The sequence below is a fragment of the Dermacentor albipictus genome, chromosome 4, assembly GCF_038994185.2.
Source record: "Dermacentor albipictus isolate Rhodes 1998 colony chromosome 4, USDA_Dalb.pri_finalv2, whole genome shotgun sequence".
Taxonomy (NCBI): Eukaryota; Metazoa; Arthropoda; class Arachnida; order Ixodida; family Ixodidae; genus Dermacentor; species Dermacentor albipictus.
This window is the reverse complement of record NC_091824.1, coordinates 3,460,012-3,486,712: the sequence shown is the minus strand read 5'-3', so window position 1 is coordinate 3,486,712 and position 26,701 is coordinate 3,460,012. Positions and strand designations below refer to the sequence as shown.

Sequence of the window (26,701 nt, the reverse complement as noted above, 5' to 3'; positions counted from 1 at the left end):
CACGCACTGAAAAAATCGCAACATAAGAGTATCGCACTTCCAGTAACTTGGGCGAAAATATTTTCCCAGCGTAGTCTGGTAAGACAACTGGTAAGTTCATCTCCTTTTTTCTGTGTTTGGGGAGAGCAACGTTAGAATACCTCTGGTAGGTCTTACGAGTCGTTCGTACGCTCCACGTTCCTGGATGAGATGTTTTGGTTTCGTATTTGCCGTCCTGTATGTACAGGGAAACTACCGCGGCGTCCTTGCACTTCCCTGCGATGCCAGCACGGCAATCGCAGCTCCCCGCTAGGATTTGTCTGCTGTCGCCGATCTTCAAGAATCAATGTCGCCTATAATTTTATGCGTCCACACCGTAGATAACGAAGTAACTTACGCTGAGCTTCACGCATCTCGCTGGTGCATTATTTTTCGTTTGCGGAATAAACCTAGCAGTCACTTCCGATTAGTGCGAGTTCAACACTTCCCTCACGTCGTAGACGTGCCCCACTTCAAATAGACGACTTCCTTTCTCTAAATTCTTTTCACGAAAAAAGCTATGAAGATCTTGTAATTCCCGAAACCCGGTTAAAATTAATATCGGCACGCTGTTTAGCGCCATTGCTACCGTTTGGCAGGACGCCAAACACGCAGCGCGGGCTGTTGACGCCGTGAGTTATCCTACCACATTCGCGCAACTATTCGTCAGATGGCGCTAGGGGTACGAAAGACAGGGCGCCGCCTATGCACTTGCAACCTGCCCATGGGGTACGTGTTGTGCCGCGAAGCCATCCGAATTATCTGGCGTCCGGAAAGTCGACTATGCTCTGGCAACTCCTCCAGCCGACGACACGGAGTCAAAGACGATTTCGCTCTGTGGCTCGAGCCAGCATTACCGCGACTTTCGTTCCATTTCAATAAAATTACAGCTAATTTTCCCTGATAGAAGCACAAATACCCTGAGTTTTCCTTGAGTTTTTCCAGACTACTCAAAATCCCTGAGAATTCCCGGTGTTCCTGGTTGGTAGACACCCTGGTCATAGCAAAGTGGGCTGATCGCAAAGACAGCGTATTTTGCATATAGTGGAAGCAACGGAAATCTCAAAATAATCATTGCAGGTTTTAAATAAAGGTGTCTTTAGCAATATGGTGTGTCACTACATTGCTTGAATGCTAATCGCGATTTAGGAAGTTACCGAAAAGAACATACAGGACGAAGAAAGAGACATCACGAAGTGGTTAACGCTAATCGCATAAACTTTGACACTCATTGTGAGATAGATTGCGCTGGAATTTTTAACAAAGTGATAAACATTGTTAGCATATCTCTGGCTATGTTCTTGTCTTGTTTACAGCCCTTGAGTGCTGAATGTTTGCAGTGTTGTTCTTAATGCTCATAAAAGTGCACTAATTATGAAAATAGTCTGTATATGTCATCATGGCACTTGGTTTGCACTAAACTATGATATTCTGGACACCCTGGTTTTAATTATGCCCTGCGTGTTCTTTTTTAACCTTGTTTCTTATTGTATTTTTGTCTTCGGGTAATGTTTGATATGACATTCACTTGAATCTTAGCGCCCTATGTAATGCCCACTCGAGTCCTCAGGGTATTAAAACAAATAAATTCGCACACTGTCAGGTACATGACAAACTGTGACTTGCAAGGATGGTGTCAGAATGAAGCATGGTGCCTTGACTCAAGGCTCTAAGCTCGATCTCAGAAGCAGCATGTCATCGAGTGTACTCGCTGAAATGCGAGGTCATTGTTCCGATAAAACGAACTTAAATGAACATAAACAAATGATAAAACTTTGGCAACAAAGCGTTGCATTCATATAAAACTACAAAACAAGTTCTTTAGCATGCAAGCCCTGGGTTTTGCTATGACGTCGATCTGCTAGTGCACCGAACGGCAAGCTTAGATTAGTGAAGCGCACGACCGGCTATCACTCGCACTACCCATGCCTGAAATGCACGGTTATGCGCACCCCTGAGCTTTGCCCTATTGTTGACGTTGCCTGACGTCAGTTGTTTCGGAAACTGATATAAAATATTTTGGTTTCACCCCAAAACAAAATGAAAAATAACATTTTGGTTATGTTTTCATTCCGGCTAAAAAATATTGTTTTTTAATTTTTCGTTCCTGTTTTTGTGTTGTTCCAACACACTGCTTGCAAGGGACCACAACTCACTCAATGCCTTGCACAAGCTCCTGCAAAATACAAAATGAGCACATACTTTTAATAATCCTTTAGACAAATGTAAGTTAATGCTCCTAGTTATAATTAACTTTAAGAGAAAAAGTAATGGCTGGCCTTCTACAGGACGCCGAGGGAGTGCTTGCCTGCAGAACAGGCAGCCAGTCAGAGTCACTGCCCATGCGCTGCAGGTCAAGCAAGTGGGGCAAAGCTGTTGCCCATGGCCCGAAGTCCCGCTCTTTCTTCAGGTAGCTTGCCAGTTCCAATGCCACTGACAGGTTCAGCTCCCCAGCCCTGCACATCCATCAGCTTCCAATGTAACACAGACCAGCAGGCTTCCTGCAAAACATAAGCAAATGTCATATGGACAGCCCAACCTGGCTAGGGTGAAGGCATCATCGAGTAGGCTCGCCCTGTCTGCTGGCCACAGTGCCTGCATCCAGGGCCAACTCAGTGCTTGCGGGCTCAGTGCTAGCTAGCATGGCCTACCTGGTGGTCACGCTGGAGCTGGCCCATCAAGGCCGCCCAGTTCGGCGCATCATAGTTGACCCGATAGAAGCCTGTCTGGTTCACGTTGGCCTTGATCCAGGATGGCACTGACTCACCGAGGGACACATCCACTGTAACAGTGTTGTAGTAAACTGTGCTAGGAGCATTTCCCAAGTCCGCATGGGAAAATTTTTGCACTGTTGCTGAAGCTCTAAATTTCAAGTATCAATGACAGCACAGCCATTTCAGCGAGTACCTTTGCTTGCTGCATGCAGCCTCACTGACACCTCTGAAGGACAAAGTGCTGAATGAGTTAATATTCCATTACAGTCAAACCCACCTATAACTATAATGGTTTTTAACAATATGCTGATGTAACAATGAAAAGCCGATTCACTCCCAACTTTGCTACTTTTTTTTTTCTACTGCAATATTTGGTGGTGCAGACGTGCACAGAATTTAATTCATATTTTGCTTTATTTCCGTAAATCATGAGAATAGGAGAACAAGCTCATTAGAAGAACCGTTGTTGGCTGCCTCATCTGTATTTTCTCACTTCACTGTGACGGCGGTCACTGAAAAGGGCGAGCTCCTATCTGCGGCCTCGGTAGGCGCTGTGACGGCCGACGTGGCAGAACAGGTGGCGGTTGCGCTGGCGATGCAGGATTCAAAAAGGCCGTATATCTACACTGACTCACGCGTGGCCGTCAGGGCTTTTGCTTCGGGAATGGTTGCGAGACAGGTGGAGGCGATTATGAAAAGCAAGTCCAGAACTAATTGTGACCCCATGCATTATATTATATGGTTCCCCGCTCACATGGGCGACAACGTGCTGCCGGGCCGCCCGAACCCCAATGAGACTACTCACCGCCGTGCGCGAGAATTAACGCGCCGCGCTGGCGGTGGGGCTACATTGGATCCGGAGGAGCTCGGCCACAGCGACCCCTTATTAACCTTTCATGAGATCGTCTCCCACTATAAAGAGGAACGCAGGCGCTTCCCGCCTCCACACCCAAATCTATGCAGATCTCAATCAATCACGCTTAGGATGCTTCAGACGAGGTCGTATCCCTCGCGAGGTTTCTTAAGCAGGATTCACCCAGAAATTGACCCACAGTGCCCGTATTGTGGGGAGGACGTTAGCACTCTATCTCATATGCTCTGGCAGTGTCCTGCGTTACAGAATACGTCCCTCACCAGCGAATGAGACTGGGATGAGGCCATATCTAGTACGGAACCCAAGCTCCAGTCCATGGCCGTCCAGAGGGCCCGTGAAAGAGCAGAGAGGCTTGGCCTCCCGATTCCGACATGGGAGCAGCCAGTGGCGAGCCGGGGGCCCCAACGGGTCTTCACCAGCTAGTCCCTCAGGACTTCAATAAAAGTTCATTGTCTGTCTGTCAACATTGTTTTAAATTTCCACTGTAAACACCATGCACATACACAAAGGATAAAGGTTATTATATTTTTAAAGAGAAGGAGGCAGCCAATTAACAATTATTTATAAAAGTATGGATAGCTTCTGCCTAAAGAATGAATATGTTGCTGTATGTTCACTTCGCTTCAAAATGCTTTGTGTGCTTTTCTGACCATGAAAAAAAACCTGTAGACTTTAGTGACCCCTTTAGCGGAGTCTTGTATCAACGGCGTGTGAAATGCACGTGAATTATATGTGTCTCAGCATCGCTTCTCTTTCCAGTAAGCAAAGCTAACAACTCATAAAAAGACACTTCTAATAATTTACGAGATTTATTCGGGATGAAAACACCATCACTTGCATAGGTCATAAATATATACAGGGTGTCCCAATTAACTATCATGCACCAAGATTTTAAAAAAAGCTGCGTGTTACTTGAAGAAAACCTTGCGCCTATTGTTTCCAGTACAGTGGAGTAGCTGCCAGTAATGTTTTCATTAGTGAAAGTTAATTAGGTACTTGTAATTAATTATTTAACATGAGACTTACTATTGTAATTATGAAAGTGTCAATGCGGTATTTGTCGGCACAGCCAAGGACCATCTAACTGCAGTATTTTCAGCTATGCACTAACTGTGTACTGCAAAATATAGCGAATACAATGTGACTGCGCTTACACCCACATCATAAAGCAGTGTCCTCGATCAGGTTCCTTCCGAGTTAGCCAGAACGAAATGAAGGAAATTTTAAAAAATCGCCGCCCAAGCACACCATACAGATGGTTCACCAGTAAAGCTTAAACGTACAGCCCTGGTGTTTGTTACTGGGTTATTCACTGGGCTATTCCCGACGGTTCATTAAACGACGGCTTGGTAGGTTGCTGGATCCTCCGTACACAGTTGCTGCTTGCGCTCGGCTGCACAAGCCTGTTCTTGAGCCTGGGCTGCAGCATCGGGATGGTGTAGACGAGCTCGTTCCCAGTTCTGCTCGCTGCGTTGCTGATCGAAAGCTGCCTGCTCCTAAAGAGTACGTATAACATGTGGCCAACCCATTTCGGAGCCGGAGAGAAACTGCTGCGCCCACTCGCAGTCAATCATGCGCCTCTCTTTCGCTTTTTTTTCCCCACACATTCGCATGCAGTTGCATCGGTGGAGTTTTCGGCGTACAGGTGACAGACGGATGTACGAATCGGTTAGCCATATACAGTGCAGTCCACTTATAACGATATCGAGAAAGAAGAAAAATATGATCATTATAACCAATGATTACTATATCTGGATGAACTGCAGTTATATATACATATATAAAAAAAATTTAAAAAAAACGCGGAACATACCTTTGCAGCTCCGAACTCGAACTCGCTACTTGCTCTAAAGAATAGATGATGTAGAAAGTAGGCTGTGAAAAACGAACTTTATTTCTAGCACCAATGACCGTGTCAAGGGTCAGGCGCGCCGAAATAGTCTGAAATCTGCACTTGCTTTTGCGGCAGCTTCAGCTTCACAACCGCGGTGTGCATGGATTCCAGCTGCTGCGCGAACACTGGCGGCAATCCTTTAGCATGCATAAAATCAATTAAGGAGTCGATTGACGACAGTGCACTTTGTGTGTGGACATCGTTGTCGGGGTCAAGGAGCCACTGTTAATCTCGTTGTCACTGTCGCTGCTGCTGTCGCCACCATCGCACAACTTTGCTGTCTGTCGAGACAGCACATCTTCGGCAATCGCCTCGTCGGTGACCTCATCGCAGAATGAGGCAGCCCAGTCTGCAGTCAAAAACTCCTCCATGGATGCACCACCTGTGTCACCAGTAGGAACGAGCTCCCAGAGCTCGGTTATGTCAGCGGCTTCTACCGTGTTGGTCTCAGTGAGTTGGGGAAGTCCGTCCTGACGCACAAAGCCCGCCTTTTTGAAGCAGTTGTATATGGTTGACTGCTTTACTTCATACCATGCACCATAAATGAAGCGCACGGCTTTCAAAAGGCTGATCTTCAGGTCAGGGGGCCCGTCTGCATGACCCGACGTGCCAGGAGCTGCGCGGTCAATGGCTAAAATTAGCCACTCCAGCATGCGCCACCGAAACAGGACTTTAAAGTTCGTGATCACGCCCGCGTCCAACGGCTGCATGCCTGCTGTAGTATTCCGAGGCAGAAACATCAATTCGACAGATGTTAGCTTCGGGTTAACGCTGTGTGCGCTACAGTTGTCACGTAGCAACACTACTTTTCTTCCTTGGCCTTCAATTAAACTGTCGAACTTGAGCAGCCATTCTTCGAACAGGTCGCGGGTCATCCACGCCTTCTTATTGCTGTGATAGCGGACCAGGATGTGCTGATTCTTAAAGCATGTTGGCTTCTTTGATCGCCCGATCATAAAAGGCTTGAGACGATGGCTCCCGTCCATGCTAACGCACAGCAACACGGTCACCCTAAGCTTTGAGTGCTTCCCGCCGAGGCATCGATCTCCTTTAAGGGCGTGAGTCTTCGACAACAACACTTTAAAAAACAGAGCAGTTTCACCGCAATTATATATGTCCTTCTCCGCGTAGCGCTCCAGCACGCCGGGCAGCTTTGTCTGCAGCCACTGCTGCTTCGCCTCTGTGTCCAAAGACACCGCTTCCCCTACCACGTTCTTGTAAACGATTCCATTCCGCTCTTTAAAGCGCTGATTCCAGCCTCCCCTAGGCTCAAAAGTTGCGCATCCCAGAAGAGAAGCGAAGTTTTTTGCTTTGGTGGCAAGTATTGGCCCACTAATAGGCACATTATGCGTGCAGGTTGTGATGAACCACTGGTAAAGCACCTCTTCAACATCGGCGTACAAAGGGTCTCTAACCCTTTTCCGCTGATTGGCATGGCCGCTGATAGCTCCTGCCTTCACAATCTCCCAGTTTGCTCCCAGTTTTCAAGATGGTTGATATTGTCGACTGGGAGAGCTCATACTTCTTCACGAGGGCGCTCACCTTGAAGCCGCGTTGAGAGTCCTGCAAAATATCCATCTTCGTGTCAAGCGACACAGCTTTGCGCTTTGTCGGTCCCATCATCGAACTGGGTTGTACCGTTGGTTGTACATACGCTGCTTCCGTGCATCAGCCTGCTATAGCGAGAGAGAGAGAGACTGAGTGCAGGATGGGCGCCACCGCGCCGCTTTGCTCGTCGCTTTTTTTTTTCTCTCTCTTTTGGAGCGACTGTGGCCGACACACATGAAGCAGCTAACGCCATCTTGTGGTGCGCTGCGCCTACTAGGTACTCTCCGGTGCGCAGGCGGGGCGGGACGCACCTAGTAACGTTGGGATGCGCAGCGTGGTAATGGCGGCAGATAAGAACTTACGGAGATAAACATCGCCTCGTCTTGACATCATTTGTTTCAGGGAACTAAGCAACGCAAATGTTACGATTATTTTGCACGGAAAAAGCCATCCGGATAGCAAAATTTTGATCGTTATATCCGATATGCGGTAAATAACCTATCGTTATAAATGTTTTTTTCCCCGTAGACTTAATGCATAAAATGACACTCTCATGTCAACCCATCGTTATAACCGATATATCGTTATTAGTGGACTGCACTGTACAGCTTCACTGTGAAACATCATGATCGAACTAGTGCCTTGCCTGCTGCACCTCGGCCGAAGTAACGCGTCACATTTCGTCTTAGTTGGAAACAAGCTATGATAGCTGTGTGGTGCAGCGTGAAGTGGGACAGGAGACACAGGAAAAAACAAGAAAAAGCACTTAATGCCAACTGAAATTTTGCCTGATACAAAGTGTTATTTATATATAGGTGTTATACAACATATAGTATCAGACAATAAAATTTCAGTTGGCATTAAGTGCATGTCCTCGTTTTTTCCCAGTGTCCCTTGTCCCGCTTCACGCTGCACCACATAGTCTAAAATGAAAAATCGATCAGTCCAAACTATCACCCTTCTGTGGTAGCTGTTGTCTTAGCAAAGATAAAGTGCACAGATGGTTCTTTTTATTCGCCACAAAACCTATCACCATAAAAGTTAATTGACAACGTAATTGAAAATGCTTAAAGGTGCATTTTGTTTCGTCTAAGTCACCACGTCTTTTTCTAGTGAGCAGAAGGTAAAAATGATCCTTGCCTTGGGAGCTGCAAATGACAACAAGAAGAAGGCCGCAAATATATATCAGTCTTGAAAGTGTGGCTGTAGACCAAACGCTTCGACTATCATCAGAAATGATGATGAGAAGAGGACTCCATCTTTGAGTCCTAGCCTATGCACGGATGTTCTAGCATTTATGGTCTCGATCCCTCATGCCAGCATGCGGGACATGGCTGCCCAGGTACAATTTAAAGTCATCAGTTGGAGGATCCTAAAGCCTTTCATCCGTACCACCTTTACTATCACCAATGCTTGGAAGCTAGGAATCTGTAGAATTGTCTAGATTGCTCTATTTGGGTCCTCACAAAACCCAATAAGTCACCAGACTTCTTGAGCAACACCATGTGCACAGATGAAGCGGATTTTCACAGAAGCACCCAGGTAAATTTGCATAATGTGCACTATTGTAGTGACTACAGAGCACACTGAGTAAAGTGCAATCGGCACCAGTACCAGTGGTTGTGCAATGAGGGGTATGTAATTAGTGCCGGTGCTATAAACAGTCCCATCGTCTTTGATCACACACTGACCGGACAGTGTTACGTGGACGAAATCTTTCAAGGTGTGCTGGATGAGTTTCTCAGCGAAGTCCCACTGTCACGTCTTCCACTTCTGTAGTATCAGCAAGATGGAGCACCAGCACACAGCAGCAGCCAAGCACGAAACTGGCTGGATGCGACTTTTCATGCGCAATAGATTGGAAGGCACGGGCCTGTAAATTGGCTGGCTAGGTCACCTGACCTCTCCCCAATCGATTTCTTTCTTTGGAGTTATGTGAAAGATCTTGCTTACATGATCGAGGCGGACGTCAGATTAGCTCATGACAAGGATAACAAATGTCGGCCGTAGAATCCGAGCGTCGGCCATCAAGGAAGCCACAATGTGATAAAGCAGACTCAGTACTGCGTAGCTGCAGAAGACCTATTCGAACACGTCCTCTAGGCCGCAGCTGGTGTTCAATGGCGCTTACGAATTCACAGATAGTAAGGGCACACTGAAATCTGAACTATTTCTTGTTTGTTTTTTGTGCAGGCGTCCCAATTGCCAATTTGGCTCATTTAGAAGTAGTTATTTACTTTCTTGAATGGATTGGGTTTGCCTTTTCTCAACATGTGGGTCGCTTCCCGGTCTGTTATTTCACTTTTATTTTATGTGATGAACCTGTTTTTGCAGTACGTATACATTCTAATGAAAACTAAAACTGTCACTTTAATTTGGCTTTGGTCCGAAGTAAGTTTTTGGCACGAAATATAGCTGTGTGCGCACTCTGTCGATGCGGTGCGAGCAAATCCGCAATTTCGAGACATGCTATGCATATTATATCATTTTTCGCATTGCGTGATAAGAGCGGCGCTTCGGCTGCGTTATCAAGGGGCTTTTGTTATGAATGTGATCAGTCGGCCTTGACAGACGGATAATATGTGTGATGTAGAAATGAGAGGAAGGAATAGCTGTGAAGCCGCAAGACCTGCTGTTGGTGCTCCTTCCGTACCATTATCAAGACGATGCGCTGTCTTTTTGGGTTTGCGACAGGCAATGCAGTTGCTTTCAATCAGCTTATTTAAGGGTGCTGCTTTATGATGCAAGTGGAAGCGTAGTCGCATGGTATTTTTCATATTTCGTGAGGTTTGTTTGCCAGTCAGAAGAAATTACACGCAATTCGTATGTCACTGAAAACACAGCTGTTAGATGCCTGGGGATGCCTTGGGGCACCTACAGATGCCTCATTGATAATGCCTCTTTGATAATTAGCATAGCACTTCTCAAATTAGATAATCAATTGCAATTGTCAAATTAAATTTCAGGAACGAAAGTATTACTGGCGGCTACTGCACTGTACTAGAAAAAACAATATGCATTAGGTTTTCTTCCGAGCAATGCAACTGCTCTTTTTTAAAGACTTGGTGCGTGATAGTTAGGGCACTCTGTATAATTCACTCAATAACCTAAATGAGGCCAAGCCGCATTCACTCAAAATCATAATCAACAGCAGTCATGTGCAGGAGCGCTTACACTGAGACTCACAGAAAAAAAAAGACAGGCTGCAGTTTCGCCGGAAAGGCGGAGCAGTATTAGTGATAGCGAAGTATGCGACACTTACATGAAGGAAGATTACACTACTGAGAGACGTCAAATTCTTGGTGGTGGGAGAGGACTCAGGCTGTGAAATTTAACTATCTCCTACTATGAGGCCTACTTAATTTTCATATAAGGCCGTCACGTAAGTGAACAATTTTTCGAGGTCACATGAAGTTTCTTGAAGTGCAAGAAAAACACACGCACGCACGCGCGCGCACACACACACACACACACACACACAAACACACAAACACACATATATATATCATCGGCAACAGCCTGATTACACCCACTGCAGGGAAAAGGCCTCTCCCATACTTCTCCATATATATACAGTCGCCGACCGTTTATTCGGACCTCACGGGGACTGCGGTAATGTCCGAATAAACAGGTGTCCGAAAAAGCAGATTAAGAAAAAAAAAAAAAGAAATCCTTTACTTCCACGCACTTATTCAGGCTCGGCAGTATATCTGAAGAAATTGTGAATGTGCCGTTACACGCTGTTCTGTTTACGCGCAATCAGATAAGCCTGAATCTCGGAGAGGGTCGTACAGTCACTATCGGTGGCTGAAAGCACAGTCACTGCTTGTGCATGCTCCGCATGCGACGGCAGTGTAGCACATGGTGCGTCATCTTCCGACTCGGAGTCATCGTCCGGCGGCGCAGCAGAAACCTGACGAATGATCTCGCCGTGATCGAGTTCTGTGCATGTCAGTACAGCAGCGTGAGCACCTGTGAAACTGTCAAATGAGACAGTGTCCAGAACCACTGCACCGGTCTCACAGAACACTTTTGGCGTCAGTAGGGTGCACATCGGAAGGCGACAAATCCTAGGCTCCCGGCACCCACTTGCCGGCATTCCGCAGTGCAGTCTGCGCGGGCACTGTCGGTTCCATTAGACACTTGACGCTATGTTTCCGTATGCCACGTTTCATCACTGCAACCTTGACACAGCACACAAAGCAAACATCACCACGCCGTCACACCGATACCAGTCACACAAACGAAAAACGTGGCCTACTCGCAGCATCGTGCACGAAGAAACAAACAAATCAGCTGCTGGATTGTCTTGACATGGCTTACTAAGATGAGACCGGAACTGCCGTAGCCACGAACCAGGCAGGAACGATGATGATGAGCAGGGATTTGCAGTAGTGCCACTTCGTGGGGCAGAAAGGAGGCTCCGTTCTAAACAAAAATGGCATTCAGCAAGTTGATCCATGAACCAGTCAGAGTCGGTGCATGGTGCTATCGATCGAGTTAGCTCAAGGAGTGTGGTGCAGCGAAAATATATATATATATATATATATATATATATATATATATATATATATATATATATATATATATATATATATATATATATATATATATATATATATATATATATATATATATATATATATAGTCATATAATGAGAAGCCAACAAACACTGACACCAAAACTTTTCCCTGCAGTTGGTGTCAGTGTTTGTTGGCTTCTCATTATATGACTAATAATTATCGGGTCCCTCGGTTAACCCCCTTTCTTCGCGTTTATATATATATATATATATATATATATATATATATATATATATATGAAAGGAAACGCCAATGTATGGAAACCTCTAATCCTACAGCTAGGATAGAACTGGGGGAACTTTCCAAGTTAATCAACAAGCATAAGACAGCTGACATAAGGAAGTATAATATGGATAGCATTGAACATGCTCTCAGGAACGGAGGAAGCCTAAAAGCAAAAGCAGTGAAGAAGTAACTAGGAATAGGCAAGAATCAGCTGTATGCGTTAAGAGACAAAGCCGGCAATATCATTACTAATATGGATGAGATAGTTCAAGTAGCTAAGGAGTTCTATAGAGATTTATACAGTAGCAGTGGCACCCATGACGATAATGGAAGAGAGAATAGTCTAGAGGAATTTGAAATCTCACAAGTAACACTGGAAGAAGTAAAAGAAGCCTTGGGAGCTATGCAAAGGGGGAAGGCAGCTGGGAGGATCAGGTAACAGCAGATTTGTTGAAGGATGGTGGGCTGATTGTTCTAGAAAAACTGGCCACTCTGTATACGCAATGCCTCATGACTTCGAGCATACCCCAATCTTGGAAGAATGCTAACATAATCATAATCCATAAGAAAGGGGACGCCAAAGACTTGAAAAATTATAGACCGATCAGCTAACTGTCCGTTGCCTACAAATTATTTACTAAGGTCATCGCAAATAGAATCAGGAACATCTTAGGCTTCTGTCAACCAAAGGACCTGGCAGGATTCCGTAAAGGTTCCTTAACAATACACCATGTTCACACTATCAATCAGGTGATAGAGAAATGTGCGGAATATAACCAACCCTTATATATGGCTTTCATTGATTACGAGAAAGCGTTTGATTCAGTCAAAACCTCAGCAGTCATGGAGGCATCACGGAATCGGGGTGTAGATAAGCTGAGGGAGTGTAGATGATTTGAATTATGGGGCTGCACGTGCCAAAACCACAATCGGATTATAAGGCACACCATTAATTTCAGATTCCAGATTAATTTGACACCATGGTGTTCTCTACTGCGTCCCTAAATCTAAGTGCACGAACAATTTTTTATTTCGCCTCCGCCAAAATGTGGCTGCTGTGGTTGGGATCAAACCTGCGAGCTCGAACAATGCCATAACCACAAAGCCAGCCACAGCGGGCACAGAAGCATTGATTTGACGTGTGACTGCTTCCATAATGTCGATGTCGCCTAAACCCTACGGTGCGCTTTAATGCGGCTCTGCTTCTGCACACCCTGTATTATAAGTTGTACACTTGGCAAATTTGCAGGGTGTTTATTTTTCAGAAATAGCAGAAACCTACCATACCGTACCTTCAACTTAAATTTATCCTGTTTGCCTGCAGCAACTGCTGTTGTGCCTATAGTAGTAGCGTTTCCCTGCCTTCTCACATCACTTTACCACCAACCCCCCTCACCCCCGCTAGTATGTAAACTGCAAGCGAAGAGTGGCAAGCCACTCGTTTCGTGACTGTGTCAGTTCTACCCATCCTCTGCCTCGTCTCTCCCTCCTCTGGACTTGCACGTTAGTAGAAAGGTAAGCACTGCAATTTCTGCAATGCTTTTGTGGGTGGTCATGGATAATTACAGCTTTCAAGAGGCTAATGTGGAGAAGCCCAGGGAGCTCAGAGGGCATTGTGAACATTCGAGGTGGTGCAAAGGTCCAAACAAGTTTCTCACATTGCCTTTGCTCTCTCCCAGGCTCCTGTCATGTGTACACACACTCTGAATCCCCCCCCCCCCCCCAACACGGTATGCCAGACAGCAGCAGGAGCAGAAGCAGTGGGACAGTTGAAGGAAGAGGCTAAGAAAGGCTCGCTTTAAAACACAGATGTTTGAGAGCCCATATGCATTCCTCGGTCACACTCAAGGAGCCCGTTCCAAAGAACCCATACAGTCTGTGAAACGTCTGTCTCTTGCACCTCGATTTGGTCAGTGACTGCAACTTCATCATCATGTTACCTGACCAGACGGACTTTAACCAAACGCTTGATTACACCGTACCCCTCTGTCAGGGCAATAGAACCTCCTTTTTGCACAGCATGACAGTGCACATGCCGAAACTTCTGGCCACAGAAATGACAACAGCTGAAATTCAAAACAAGCAGGCAAAGCTGCTGCAGTAGTTGGGGCTAGCAGAATGTGTGACAGGGCTCACAATCAGTGCTGTTCATCCAAACCAGACGCTGCTGACCGCCATCCATGACAAAAGTGAGCGGCACGTGCCACCTTGCCACATCAGTGACCAGGTCAGCAGGCAGGAGTTGGAATCGCCGCTGTGTAGCATGCAGCCATCCATCACTCCCGACTGAAAGTCGCACAAGTGGGAAGCCTTTCTGTCGTGTCCACGTCTCCATGACCTGTGAAACTCCCACCTGTCCAGAGGTCACCTGTTGCAAGACACAGTGGCCTTTATTAGAGACCACTGGGAGCTCTAACCCCCACATCTCCTCAACTTGACACCTTACCTCAAAACAGCGTGTTACATTGCCACCTCTTGACTGCACTGCTCACTGCCCTCAATGACACACTAGTGAAAGCATGCAACACTTTGCCATAAGAAAGGCTGAAACATAGTCTTTGCTTCAGTCAAATGCCAGTTCTGTGCCCTACCTGGGCAAGCCAAACTAGTTTCTAGCAGAAGCCTGTTTGTCATCATGGGGGTGTCTGAGCAAACACAGTTGGTTGGCACCCTTTGGCTGAGTTTCATATTCAGCCACCGCTGTCGCCGCCGCCGCAACCACCACCACAACCAGCACCACCACCACCACCACAATCATCATCATCATCATCCACCTCTTTCAAGTCCATTGCAGGACGATGACTTCTCCCTGCAATCTCCAGTTACCCCTGTGTTGTGCCAACTGCTTATAACTTGTGCCCGCGAATTTCTTAATTTCATCACCCCACCTAGTCTTCTGCCATCTTCAACTGTGTTTCCCTTTTTTTTGGCACCTATTCTGTAACCATAATGGTCCACTGGTTATCTAACTTACGCATTACATGACCTGCCCAGCTCTATTTCTTTCTCTTAATGTCAATTAGAATATTGGCTATCCCCGTTTGCTCTTTGATCGACACCGCTATCTTGCTGTGTCTTAACATTACGCCTATCATTTTTCGTTCCATTACTTTTTGTGTGGCCCTTAACTTGTTTTCGAGCTGCTTTGTCAGTCTCCAAGTTTCTGTCCCATATATTAGCAATAGTAGAATGCACTGCTTGTACACCTTTCCTTTTAGTGATAATGGTAAGCTTCCAGTCAGGATCTGATAATGTATTCCTTCGCAGACTCTAGAGGCTGACTGGTGATCCTGAACTCTTGTTCCCTTGCCAGGCTATTGATCATTATCTTTGTTTTCTGCATATTAATCTTCAACCCCACTCTTACACTTTCTCTGTTAAGGTCCTCAGTTATTTGTTATAACTTGTCCTCAGTGTTGCTGAACAGGACAATGTCATCTGCAAACCGAAGGTTGCTGAGATATTTGCCATTGATCCTTACTCCTAAGCCATGCCAATTTAATAGCTTGAATACTTATTCTAAGCATGCTGTGAATAGCATTTGAGAGATTGTGTCTCCTTGTCTGACCCCTTTCTGTATAGGTATCTTTCTACTTTTCTTGTGGAGAATGAAGGTAGCTGTGGAATCTTTGTAGATATTTTCCAAGATATTGTTACGGGGATGTTGGGAGTGTAGATTATTATATTTACAATATATTGACACAAGATGATATCAAATTACACACGCCAGCCACCTCCTGCGTCTGTCCAGTTGTTTACTGCTACCTGTGAAAGATAGTGGCAGTGAAGCGGGCAACACGGGCTCGCAAGGCACGTGCATTCGGAGCAACCCGTCGTCAGCGCAGGACACGAGGGGAGAAGAAGAGGTGTGGGACTCTGGCGAAAAGACTGTGGACGTTCTAGTGAGCCTCTCGCTTAGCTGTTTGTCGGGCACAAGTTCGCCCAAGGTAAAGTGATTAAAGTAGCGTCACTGAACTGTTTTGTTACAGCTCTGGTGGAGACGCAGGGTATGATTTTAAGCCCTTCTCAAGTCAGAGAAAGGAGCCCGGACTCATGGCGACTTGCACCCATCGCACTGACTCCTGTTCACCAACGCTGCAGTCATCGCATACGCGGTGAGCCCCCCGAGTTTTCCCCTTTGCCCAATTCTATCAGAGCATCAGCATCTGCTAATGGAAACGCTACCTAGATGACAACTCAAATCCCACCAACTCACATCGCAGTGAACTCACCAATGACACCAGAGCCTTTCCATGGCAACACATTTAGAAGACGCAGAGGACTGGCTGGAACACTTTGAGTGCGTCGCTGAGTTCAGTGGATGGAACGGAGAGTGCAAGCTACGAAACTTTTACTTCGTGTTAAAGGACAGTGCATGAACGTGGTTTGAAAACCACGAAGCGACATTTGTGTCATGGGATGCTTTTCAAGAGGAGTTGCTTGCCACTTACCTGAGTACTGACCACAGGGAGAAGGCCGAAGCTGCCCTGCAGGCAAGAAACCAACGGAACAATGAAAGCGTGGCCTTGTGTGTAGAAGACATGTCCCGCCTATTCCGCTGAGTTGATCCAAACATGAGCGAGGACAAGAAACTTCGCCATCTAATGTGGAGCGTAAAACAGGAACTGTTCGCAGGGTTGGTTTGGAGCTCACTGCACACCGTCGCTGAGTTTCGTTCTGAGGCGACAACAATGGAAAGCACGTTGCAACAGCGATTAAGGATGTACAACCGGGAAATGAACATCACCTCTGTAGGCGCAGTTCCAGTCGTCATCAGAAACAGCATGGAGGTCATATGGGAGCTCAAGCGATCTGTAGTGCAAGAAGAGCTTCAGAGGCTACGGCTTGACCACAACGCTCCAACGCCCTCTTCACTGGCAGACGTGGTTCACGAAGAGGTCAGACAGGCGGTCCGGGAACCACAGCTCAGTGCACAGCCCCAAGCACTACTACTGCACCACCCGAGTGTCTCGTATGCCAATGTGCTGCAGCAAACTCCCGGACGTGCTGACGTCGCAGCCACTTCCTCTATGTATAGCTCGATGCCTCGAAATACCTGTCGCCACCCGAGAGAAGGTTTAGAAAGGCTGATGTATGGCGCACTCCTGACCGAATACCTCTCTGCTACCACTGTGGTGAGGCTGGCTCCCTGTACAGAATGTGCCACTATCACCAGGCAGGGCGTCGTGGTTTTCCCATGAACGCACCTTGCCCTTGCAATGGTGAGCATCCATTTGAAATCGAAGAGTACCTGTCTGCTCGTCAAAGCTCCCAATAAGCCTACCAGCAACACCAACCTTGGTCAACAGCGCCGTTGAGGCATCGGTCACCGAGCCCCCACCTATCATCAAGCTCCCCAAGACGCCGTTCACAGAACCCGTGTCGGGAAAACTAGAGTCAGCGGCCTCGGGAGGTAAGGCCACTGCCGACGCGAAAAGAGAAGAACCTCCACCGATGATTCCGAACGATAATGAGGGACTCCAACAACTGGACTCCAACAACAAACAACTGAAGCGTTTGAGAGCAGCAGGTTTTTGAGAGGATGCTATCTGCATGACCGTACAGAAGCTTGTTAAGCATGTAAAATTAGGAGCACCCACAAGAATGAACAATCCAGAGCCTGCCGATAAGAATAAAGAACTGGTAGTAATTCCATATGTGCATAAACTATCACACAGCCTCAGGAATGTAGCAGGCAGGTTTGATGTAAAGGTTGTTTTTTCTGGCCCTAACAAGATGATCAAAATTTGTGGTAAGATTGATAGGAAATTGGCTCAGGCTGCCTCCACTCATGCTGGGAAAGGCTGTACTGTTAAGCATACTTCCCCGTTTGTGCACTGTAGAATGGGAGTTGTTTATGAGCTTCCATTTTCCTGCGGTCACGTCTATATCGGTCAAACAGGTCGTTGCCTGAATATTAGATTGTCTGAGCATAGGCGCTCACTAACGGGTAATGCCTACTCGCATGTCGCACTGCATTGCTCTGAGCATGGGTGCACTCCAATCTATAAAAACACCACAACACTTTCCGCGCATAAAAATCAGACCACTAAGGAGATTATTGAGGCCTACTATTTCAGGAAAAAAGGGTCACGTTGTGTAAGCATGCCGTCGTTAAATTTGCATGACAGTGAATTTGAATTTTTAAGCCGCCTCATAGTGTAGCATTAGATTACAGGGTTTTGCGTTTTTTGCCTATGCACTGATAATGACACCATCGATGGGAGAGCACGTGGCTATGGGTTGTGTACATAAGTTTGTGTATGCCTTCGAATAAAGCTAGTTGCGAGTTAGCGCTGTCCTGTGTGTTCCTGCCTTCTGTCGTCGTCTTATTGCACTGCCCCTTCAACAACTTCTAGCAGTCCCATGCTCAGCAGCCCACGACAAAAAGCAGGAGCACCTAGGAAGTGCATCACTTGGGGCAGTGGAGTCCGGATGAAAGCATCACACATGCTGTACGCCAGCCCATACTCACACAAATGCAACAAAAATGGTGCCGGTCATACAAAGGTCATACTTAACTTTTTCTGAGCCAAAAACGAGAAAATGAAAAGTATGTGATGCCGTGTCACAGCTTTAGTTATATGAGAAGGAGGAGACGTGCAATGGAAACCAAGAAATGGCATCACTGGCATTGCAAACTACAAAATACGGCACTTAATTGAGAGGCTTTAGTTACAACATAGTCAATGTTTACTGCATTATATGTTATAAAAATACTTGAACATTCTGAATACTTGCATAAAAGAGCAGTTGTTTACAAGGCATTTTTTTAATGTCACCTGATAAGCATGGTCCTTTTCTGCCTGTCACACCATGGGGTCAGGAGAGGGAGATTTACTGTAACTGTGAGCAAGACACTTGAAGAAGAAACGCAGACTCACATTTGTGAAGGTGTCCCAGAGGTCTGCAGTGTCAGCGTTGTGGTAACGATACATGTTCAGATACTGGGTCAGGCCTTTCCGTAGCTGCTGCCGGCCCAGGAAGCCCTCCAGCATGGCCACTACAGCGGCACCCTTCAATGACAGCATGTGTAGTAGCAGCCGTCACACAAGTTGCACATAAGTTCGGCTACTCTAACATCAAGCTATGGAGACATATGCAATGAATGCACCTTTCTTCAATAAGGTGCACTCCACTTATAATGGTTATCTGATCCAAAAACCAATGCTTAGATATTCATTTATTATATACCTTTGCATGTAAGGCTGTAGCAGGATCGTTACACAACATTAGGTTACAAATACAGTATCGATAAGGTGCTGGAAGGGGTGTGCGACAAATGAATAGTATGTTTCGAATCAAATATTGAATCGAATCAATAAAATAAAGCCGAATTAAATATCAGAAAATCTAACACAAACTTTTAAGATCAAGATGTATAGTATGCTCTACTCCTATTAAAGGGAACAGCAAATTAGTATGCCAGTCTTGATAACAGTTCGTATACGAAGGCCTGGAAAATATTTTTTATTGATAGAATGCCTGTCAAATAGAAGTAAGTGGTTTTTCCATCGGTAGGGGTGGGCATGGCAGACCGAGCTTCGGCATGATGTCTAAGCCTTTCTTCTGTATCGCTCAGGTTAGTTCATACTTTACTACGCTTAGAAGTGATTGCCGCAGTATATTTATTTATTTTATTTATTTACATATACTGCCATCTTGCATAGCAAGATATTGCAGGAGTGAGTGCATACATATGTCAATCAGTTGAAGAATACATTTGAGTGGCAAAAAGAAAACAAACAATCGAAAAAAAACAATATCAGGAATAGCTAGTTGATTAATGAACATGATTAGGTAATAGGTTGGCAAATACATCACTTGGTAACTCGCGCAAGGACCCCTCAAGGCCATTCCAAATCACAATTGTATGCGGAAAAAAGGAAAACCTAAAACAATCAATCGTTGCATTCAAAGGAACAATGTTAAGATTGGTCATGCCATGCCCACAACAGCACGTTACCATAGCGTATAATGTGTATTGTGTGCGACAGCCTCTTCTTCTTTGCGGGGACGTAGAATTGAATCCTGGCCGACAGACAGCAGAACTTCTGAAAGAACTGTTGGAAAGGCAACATAAACTTACCGCTGAAATGGTGGCACTTAGGACTCAGTAAAGCACGATGGAAGATTTAATGTCAGATATGGCGTTACGTTTTGACGAAATCAATAAACAAGGTGATTGCGTTGCTTCCTTCGAACAATCAGTGAATCTTCCGCATAAAAAAATCATTGACCTAGAGGACCGGAGCAGGCGGTCAAATTTGATTGTTTTCGGGGTACAAGAAGGCAGTGCCAAGACTGTTAACGATCTGAAGCAAAAAGTCTTGTGGGACATCTTTTCACAGAAACTTAATGTTACCTGCAACTCGGTAGGGAGAATTCATTGGTTGGGCAAACCTGACAAAAAAAATAGGCCAGTTATAATATACTTTCAAGATTATAACGAGAAACAGCAAGTATTGAAAAACACATATAAGATTAAAGGATTGAAAACGTCAGTTCAAAGCGATTTTTCTCTGGACATGCGCAGAAAGTGGAAACTTTTGTGGGAGAGTGCGAAAAGCGAAAAAGAACTGGGCAAGAAAGTAAACTTTATCAATGATGAGCTACGAGTGGATGGACAATTGTTTATGTGGGACGAGAACACTGACTCCAGAATAGAATTAAATACTCGTCAAAGCTTATCCACCCCTCAATGAATTAGTTCAACTACTAAGAATCTACGGGTTTTAAACATCAACGCGTGCAGTGTAGTGAACAAAAGTGCCCAGCGTGAGGCTACCCTTTTAAGTTACGATCCACATGTTGTTGTGATTACTGAAACTTGGCTGCGCGATGACATTGATAGCACAAGCGTTTTTCCACCTTCTTATCAAGTATTTCGACGTGACAGGCCTTCCAGAGGAGGCGGTGTAGCTGTACTAGTCAAACATAGCATACCTGCTTTTCTACTTCGGCAGATTGAAAATCACGAAAGTGTCAGCCTAAACGTTCGCTGTTGGGCGCGATCCTTTTTATTATTCGCTGTTTACCGTGCACCTGAGTCACCTACCCAGTTCCTAAATGACCTTTATGAGCATATGTCGACTTTTTCTCAGGATAAAATACTTCTCGTTGGTGACTTCAATTTGCCTGGTGTTAATTGGGATTATGCTGCTTACAGTTACGATCAGAATGTTGATTACTTGATTGATATTATGCTAACTAATAACTTGCAACAAATTGTGACACAACCGACGTACTTACAAGGAGATAGTGAAACTATGCTTGATCTTATTTTTATTAGTCATTTTATTGAAAATTTTGTCACCTCTGTAGAAAAAGGTATTTCGGATCATGAACTTGTCTACTTTTCATGTCCCATGGAATGTTGCGATACTGCCCTTGATAAAACAGTGATTGTCAAGGACTTTTGCCGTGCCAGAGATGAAAGTGTTTTGGACTACTTGGATCACAGGCTGAGCGAATTTGATGGGAATGACGCCATGGTGCTCTGGAATAAGTTCAAAGAAATGTGCCATTTCTGTCTCGATAATTTTATTCCAAACAAAGTTAACATGAAGTCCAAACATAATCCGTGGGTTACATTAAAAGTACTGCAACTTAAACAAAAACTAAAAAGGCTAAAGCAACGGCATGCCCTTTGCACTGAAATTGAGAACATTCAAGAGGCCTTGAATCAGGCTGTCTTCAAGGCTAAGCAACAGTATTTTCAATATACCCTGCCTAGCTTTATGCGCAGTGCACCAGAAAAATTGTGGAACCATCTAGCTAGCACAAAGAGACCCATTGATTGCATTGTGCACAACGGTGTAACTGTTACTGAGAAGCGATGTAAAGCGGAACATTTTAATCAATTTCTTTCACAGCGTATTTTCAAGTGTCTCGAACCATGTACCCTTCAGCCATACCCCTTGTTATGTTGACCCTGCTGTTATATCGATGACTGGTGTTGTTTCTATGCTGCTAAATTTAAAAACAAAATCATCACTAGAACCAAATAACATCCCAAATGTCTTTTTGCGCCGCTATGCAAAGATGATTGCACGTTTTCTAGTGCGCATTTTTAGTGTATCTTTATCTCCCGCCACCCTTCCCAAAGGTTGGCGATCAGCTCGGATTGTACCGCTGCTTAAGAAAGGCGAAGTGACATTAATAACGAACTATTGACTGATTTCCCTTATTTATCTTGCTGCAAACTATTGGAACGTATTATAGCTAACCAGATAAAGAATTCTTAAGTGATAACAGCATCCTCACACAGGTACAACATGGCTTTAGGAAGGGGTTTTCCACCGTCACTCAGTTGGCTTCAGTCATCCACAGCTTTGTTAGCATTCTTGATAAACCTGGTCAGATTGATGTTATATTCCTGAATTACAGAAAAGTATTTGATCTTGTTTGTCACCATAAACTAATTGAGAAGCTCGAAATCATAAAACTGCCACCATACTTAATTAGTTGGATCTCTGCATACTTAACTAAGTGCACACAATTCGTCAGCATAAGCGACTACCCTTCAGATGAAGTGCCAGTTACTTCCGGTGTTCCACAGGGCAGCGTGCTTGGCCCCTTGTTATTTTTAATATATATTAATGACATTGTAGAAGTAATTGCCCACCCCGTTCAATTACGATTGTTTGCTGATGTTTGTGTTTTATTTAATAAAATTAAAAGCCACGAAGCTCTAGTCCTCTTAAATTCTACCCTTCAGAGCATTCATTCCTGGTGCCAGCAGTGTAACATGAAGTTCAACATTAAAAAAAACTGTTTTTATTAAAATTACTAAAAAAAAGCACCCTTTACCGTTTACTTATGATTTTGCATCTCAACCCTAATCCAAAGTCAAGGAATATAGGTACCTGGGGGTTATCATAACGAATGATCTTTCCTGGAACAAACATATCTCTACTACGTGTGCTTCAGCTTTCAGAAAACTTGGTCTGCTCAGGCATAAATTAAAAATGACACCTCCAGACACCAAGCTGTTCGCTTACAACTGTATTATAGGGCCTACACTAGAATATGTGGCAATTGTTTGGGAGCCGTACACAAAACGTAGCATCGATGCATTAGGAAAAATTCCGCAAAAAGTTGTACGCTTTATATTTTTAAGATACCCTCCAACTGACTCTCCCTCAAACTCAATGAAAATGAATAACATACAAACACTAAAATTGGGAAGGAAACTTCAAAGGATTAAGTTCCTCTATCCGCTTCAGTATAATCAGCTCTCTTAATCCACAGCAATACATACAATCACTAACAGGGCGATTAACAAGGCACCGGCATGCCAGGTCATTAACTCCGTATTTTGCCAGGACCAACACCTTTAGATATTCCTTGTTTCCTCACACAATAACAGAATGGAATAACTTGCAAATATCACTTCTTATTAACACTGAAAGCATTGAATGTGTTGACAGCTGAACACGCGACAGTTGAAAAATGTTTGCTTCTTTTTTACCTTGTTTTGTTGCGTTGTTTCTGAAATTGTTATTTTTTTATTTTCCTGCAATCATTCCAATGTAATTAATTATAGTTATTTCTGTTTTGCTACTCATGTACTTTTGCATCTTCTTGTTTTTTCCTGTACTTCTGCCCCTCCTGCAAGGGCCTCTACAAGGCCTGCAGTTTTTTCTAAATAAAAAAAGAATAGCAAAGTTTTAGTAAGTACTAGGGGCGTGTGAATACCAAACAGCAGATTTCGAATCGAATATCGTGCCACGTGATTTATTGATGGGTAGACGTCAAGGAACAATGAGGAACGTCAAAAGAGAGTGCCTAGAAACAGCTGGCGTCAGGCAGCCAAAAATCCGGGCAAGTGCAAGCTCGGGTCGTGTGGCTACCACCAACACTGTGGCTTGCTTGCTTGGCTGCTTCATCATCATCTTCTTCATTACATTGGCCCCCAGGGAATAGCATAGCCACCCTGGCAACTTAAGGCGTTGACAATATAGTGGGGTCGTAATAGGGCTTGAGGTGACTCACATGGACGTTTTCTCGACCATGATGGCCTAAGTCTTCGGACAGTGTTAAAGGCTCAACCTCACCATTCAAGCGAGGATGCGGCAGGGCCCATGATATCGGCCATGGTACCGGCTGAAATTTAGGAAAGGAAAAATGAAGTGGCAGACGCCTTGCCTAGGCTGCCCCAACCAGGACTGGTGAACGACGAGTCATCAGATTGCATGTCAATCTTTCAGTGTCTCCCGCTGACAGCAGAGGAGATTGCAAGGGTCTCGAAGCGAAGCTTAACTCTATGCCACGTGGCACAATATACGCTAAACGGGTGGCCTAGACCGCAGGCAGATGAATTGAAATCTTACTATGTTCGCCGCGATGAGCTGTCACTAGAGCAGGGCTGCGTGACGTGGGGCGTAAGAGTCGTGCTAAACATGCTGCACGAGGAGCACCCTGGCACCAGCCGCATGAAAATGCTAGCGAGGAGTTTCGTATGGTGGCCAGGAATCGATTTGGCCATTGAACAGTACGTTCAGCGGTGCAAGATTTGCCAAGCAGTTCAGCCAGCTTCTCGGCCGGTTCCTCTTCACCCTTGGCAATACCCCGCCCAGTGTTGGTCACGCGTACATGTAGATTTTGCACAGAAGGGTACGAACGTGTTTCTGGTATTGGTCGACTCATTCTCGAAATGGATCGAAGTATGGCCGATGTCCTCAACCTCTGCACAAAAAACATTGGAAAAACTTCGGGGTGCTTTTGTTTCGTGGGAAGAAGGTGTTGTGATCCAAATTGTCAGTGCTGTGACATATATGGTGAAGGTGCGCGATTAACTCCGGTTCACACACGCCGATCACCTGCATCCTGGACATGCTGACCCCGGCGAGACGCCCCCGCACGCAGAGGTGGGTGTAAAACGAACGCCACCAGAAGGGCTACCGGCAGACGACCGCACTCCGACACCAAGACAACCGCAGGCAGACCAGGATGGTCCCAGTTCCCCTGGGATGCCGGCAGACACCAATCGCAGAACAACACTAGAGCACGACGAATCAGTACCGCCACCCACACAGCAGCCTGTACAGCAAGACATGGCGGAGTCGCACGTGCCAGCGGCACCCAACTCGGAGGAACAGCCACCACTACGTCGGGGTGCTCGTGTGCGCCGGCAACCGGACTCGTTTAGATCTGAGGACTTTAAGTAATTTCCTCTTAATTAGTCAGGTGGTAATGTTAAATTGTTAATTACACTGTACCTAATCTTACTAGGTGTTATTCTAGTTAGCTAACCCATGTATTCATTTGAGCGGGAAGGAGTTGTGATAGCGCAGCACGTCATGCCGCATGTGTACTGGGCGCGCTAACTGCCATGATCCATGTGACGTCACATAGCGATATATATATATGTACGCCGGCACTGAATAAACTGATTCCATTCCCGGTTTGGCTGCGTGATGACGTTATAACAAAAACACGTCCTCTTTCGCTCAAGAGTTCATGGGGAGCACCAAGGCGCAGGACGAGATGAAAAACGTAATGTCTCTCGCTGTGGCTGTGGGCAAAGCTGCAGTCTCGGCATAATGTGTGAGATGGTCCACGCCGACAATTATCCACTTATTCCCAGAGATGGTTGAGGGAAGCAGGCCATATAAGTTGAGACCGACGCAGTTGAATGGACGGGTCAGGCAAGGGAGCGGCTGAGGTGTACCGGCTAGGCGTTGAGGTGGAGCCTTGTGCCACTGACAGGCAGTGCATGCACATATGTACTTGCACACAAATGCATACATATTGCAGCAGTAGTATCGCTGATGCAGGCAGTTGTAGGTCTTGACAACGCTGGCGTGGGTACTTTGCAGGTCGCTGTGGAAAGCAGCACAGATTTCCGCGCGCATGGGGCGGGGTACCACTAGTAGCCACCTCCGGCCAAATGAAATGGGCGGCTTGGCGACTGTGGGGAGCACACGCGCCCATCTTCCCCCGCGCCGTCTCGTCGAGAGCCGGCATAGACAGGGGTAACAATAAAAATTCAAACAGCGCATAAACGATGGGACCAGAATGAGGAGGAGACAAACACGGCGCTGAACTTACAACTGATTTATTTGAAGTAGGAACTCGAACATTTATGCGTAGAAAACTGGGCACGCATGCGCCCGGTCAATACATCAATGATCACATACAAACTCCGGACAGCAAACATTCGCACGCGTTGTACCTGCCTTGCAATCTACCCTTTATGCAGCAATGCCATTTCTTTCACCGACAAGATTAAAGATGTTTTGCTAACGCAACTATTAGATTTTCTGGTGATATGAAATGCTTCAGCGACTTCTCTGGTAGTCTTGTCACTATGAAAAAATAACAATTTTGTATCGTCAAAGAAAGATATGCATTTACAAATACTGTAATGCTTTGCCAGGTTAGTGTCTTTTTTGTCTAATGAATTGGCATGCTCCATTAGTCTAATATTGATGCAACAACCTGTCTGGCCTATGTAAGTTTGGCCACAAGATAAAGGAATTTGGTAGACAGCACCCTTCTTACAACTGATGTACTTGTTGACATGATTTACCTTGCAAGCAGTATTCCGTTTAACGCCTTCCTGCTTCCTCTGAACTGCTGCCCCTAACTTACCCAGCTTCATCGGAGCAGAAAAAACGACCCTCACACCATATTTGGCCCCTACTCTCTTAAAACGATGTGACAAAGCGTGCTCATAAGGCATGACAACAACCTTTTTTCCCGCGACATTTTCTTTGGGCTGTTCCGAACATTTCAGCGTTTTTATAATCTTATTAGCACCAGCCACAATTACAGAATCTGGAAAACCGGCCTCTCTGCATCTCTGGGCTTGGACCATCAGGCTACTGGACATTTGAT

At 45.4% G+C, this 26,701-nt stretch overlaps 1 protein-coding gene across 6 annotated transcripts in view; it reads right to left on the bottom strand.

Moving 5' to 3' along the window:
* The window catches only part of LOC139059015 (endoplasmic reticulum aminopeptidase 2-like), a 202,543-nt gene that overhangs the window by 69,847 nt on the left and 105,995 nt on the right, over positions 1–26,701 (bottom strand). For all 6 annotated transcript variants that reach the window (XM_070536792.1, XM_070536790.1, XM_070536794.1 and 3 more), the window contains 5 exons: positions 18,742–18,873; positions 13,994–14,225; positions 2,670–2,800; positions 2,558–2,613; positions 2,327–2,474 (listed from right to left, as the gene is read on the bottom strand). In XM_070536792.1, coding sequence (XP_070392893.1) covers positions 2,327–2,474; positions 2,558–2,613; positions 2,670–2,800; positions 13,994–14,225; positions 18,742–18,873 — 699 coding nt within the window. The remainder of the gene's footprint in view (positions 1–2,326; positions 2,475–2,557; positions 2,614–2,669; positions 2,801–13,993; positions 14,226–18,741; positions 18,874–26,701) is intronic.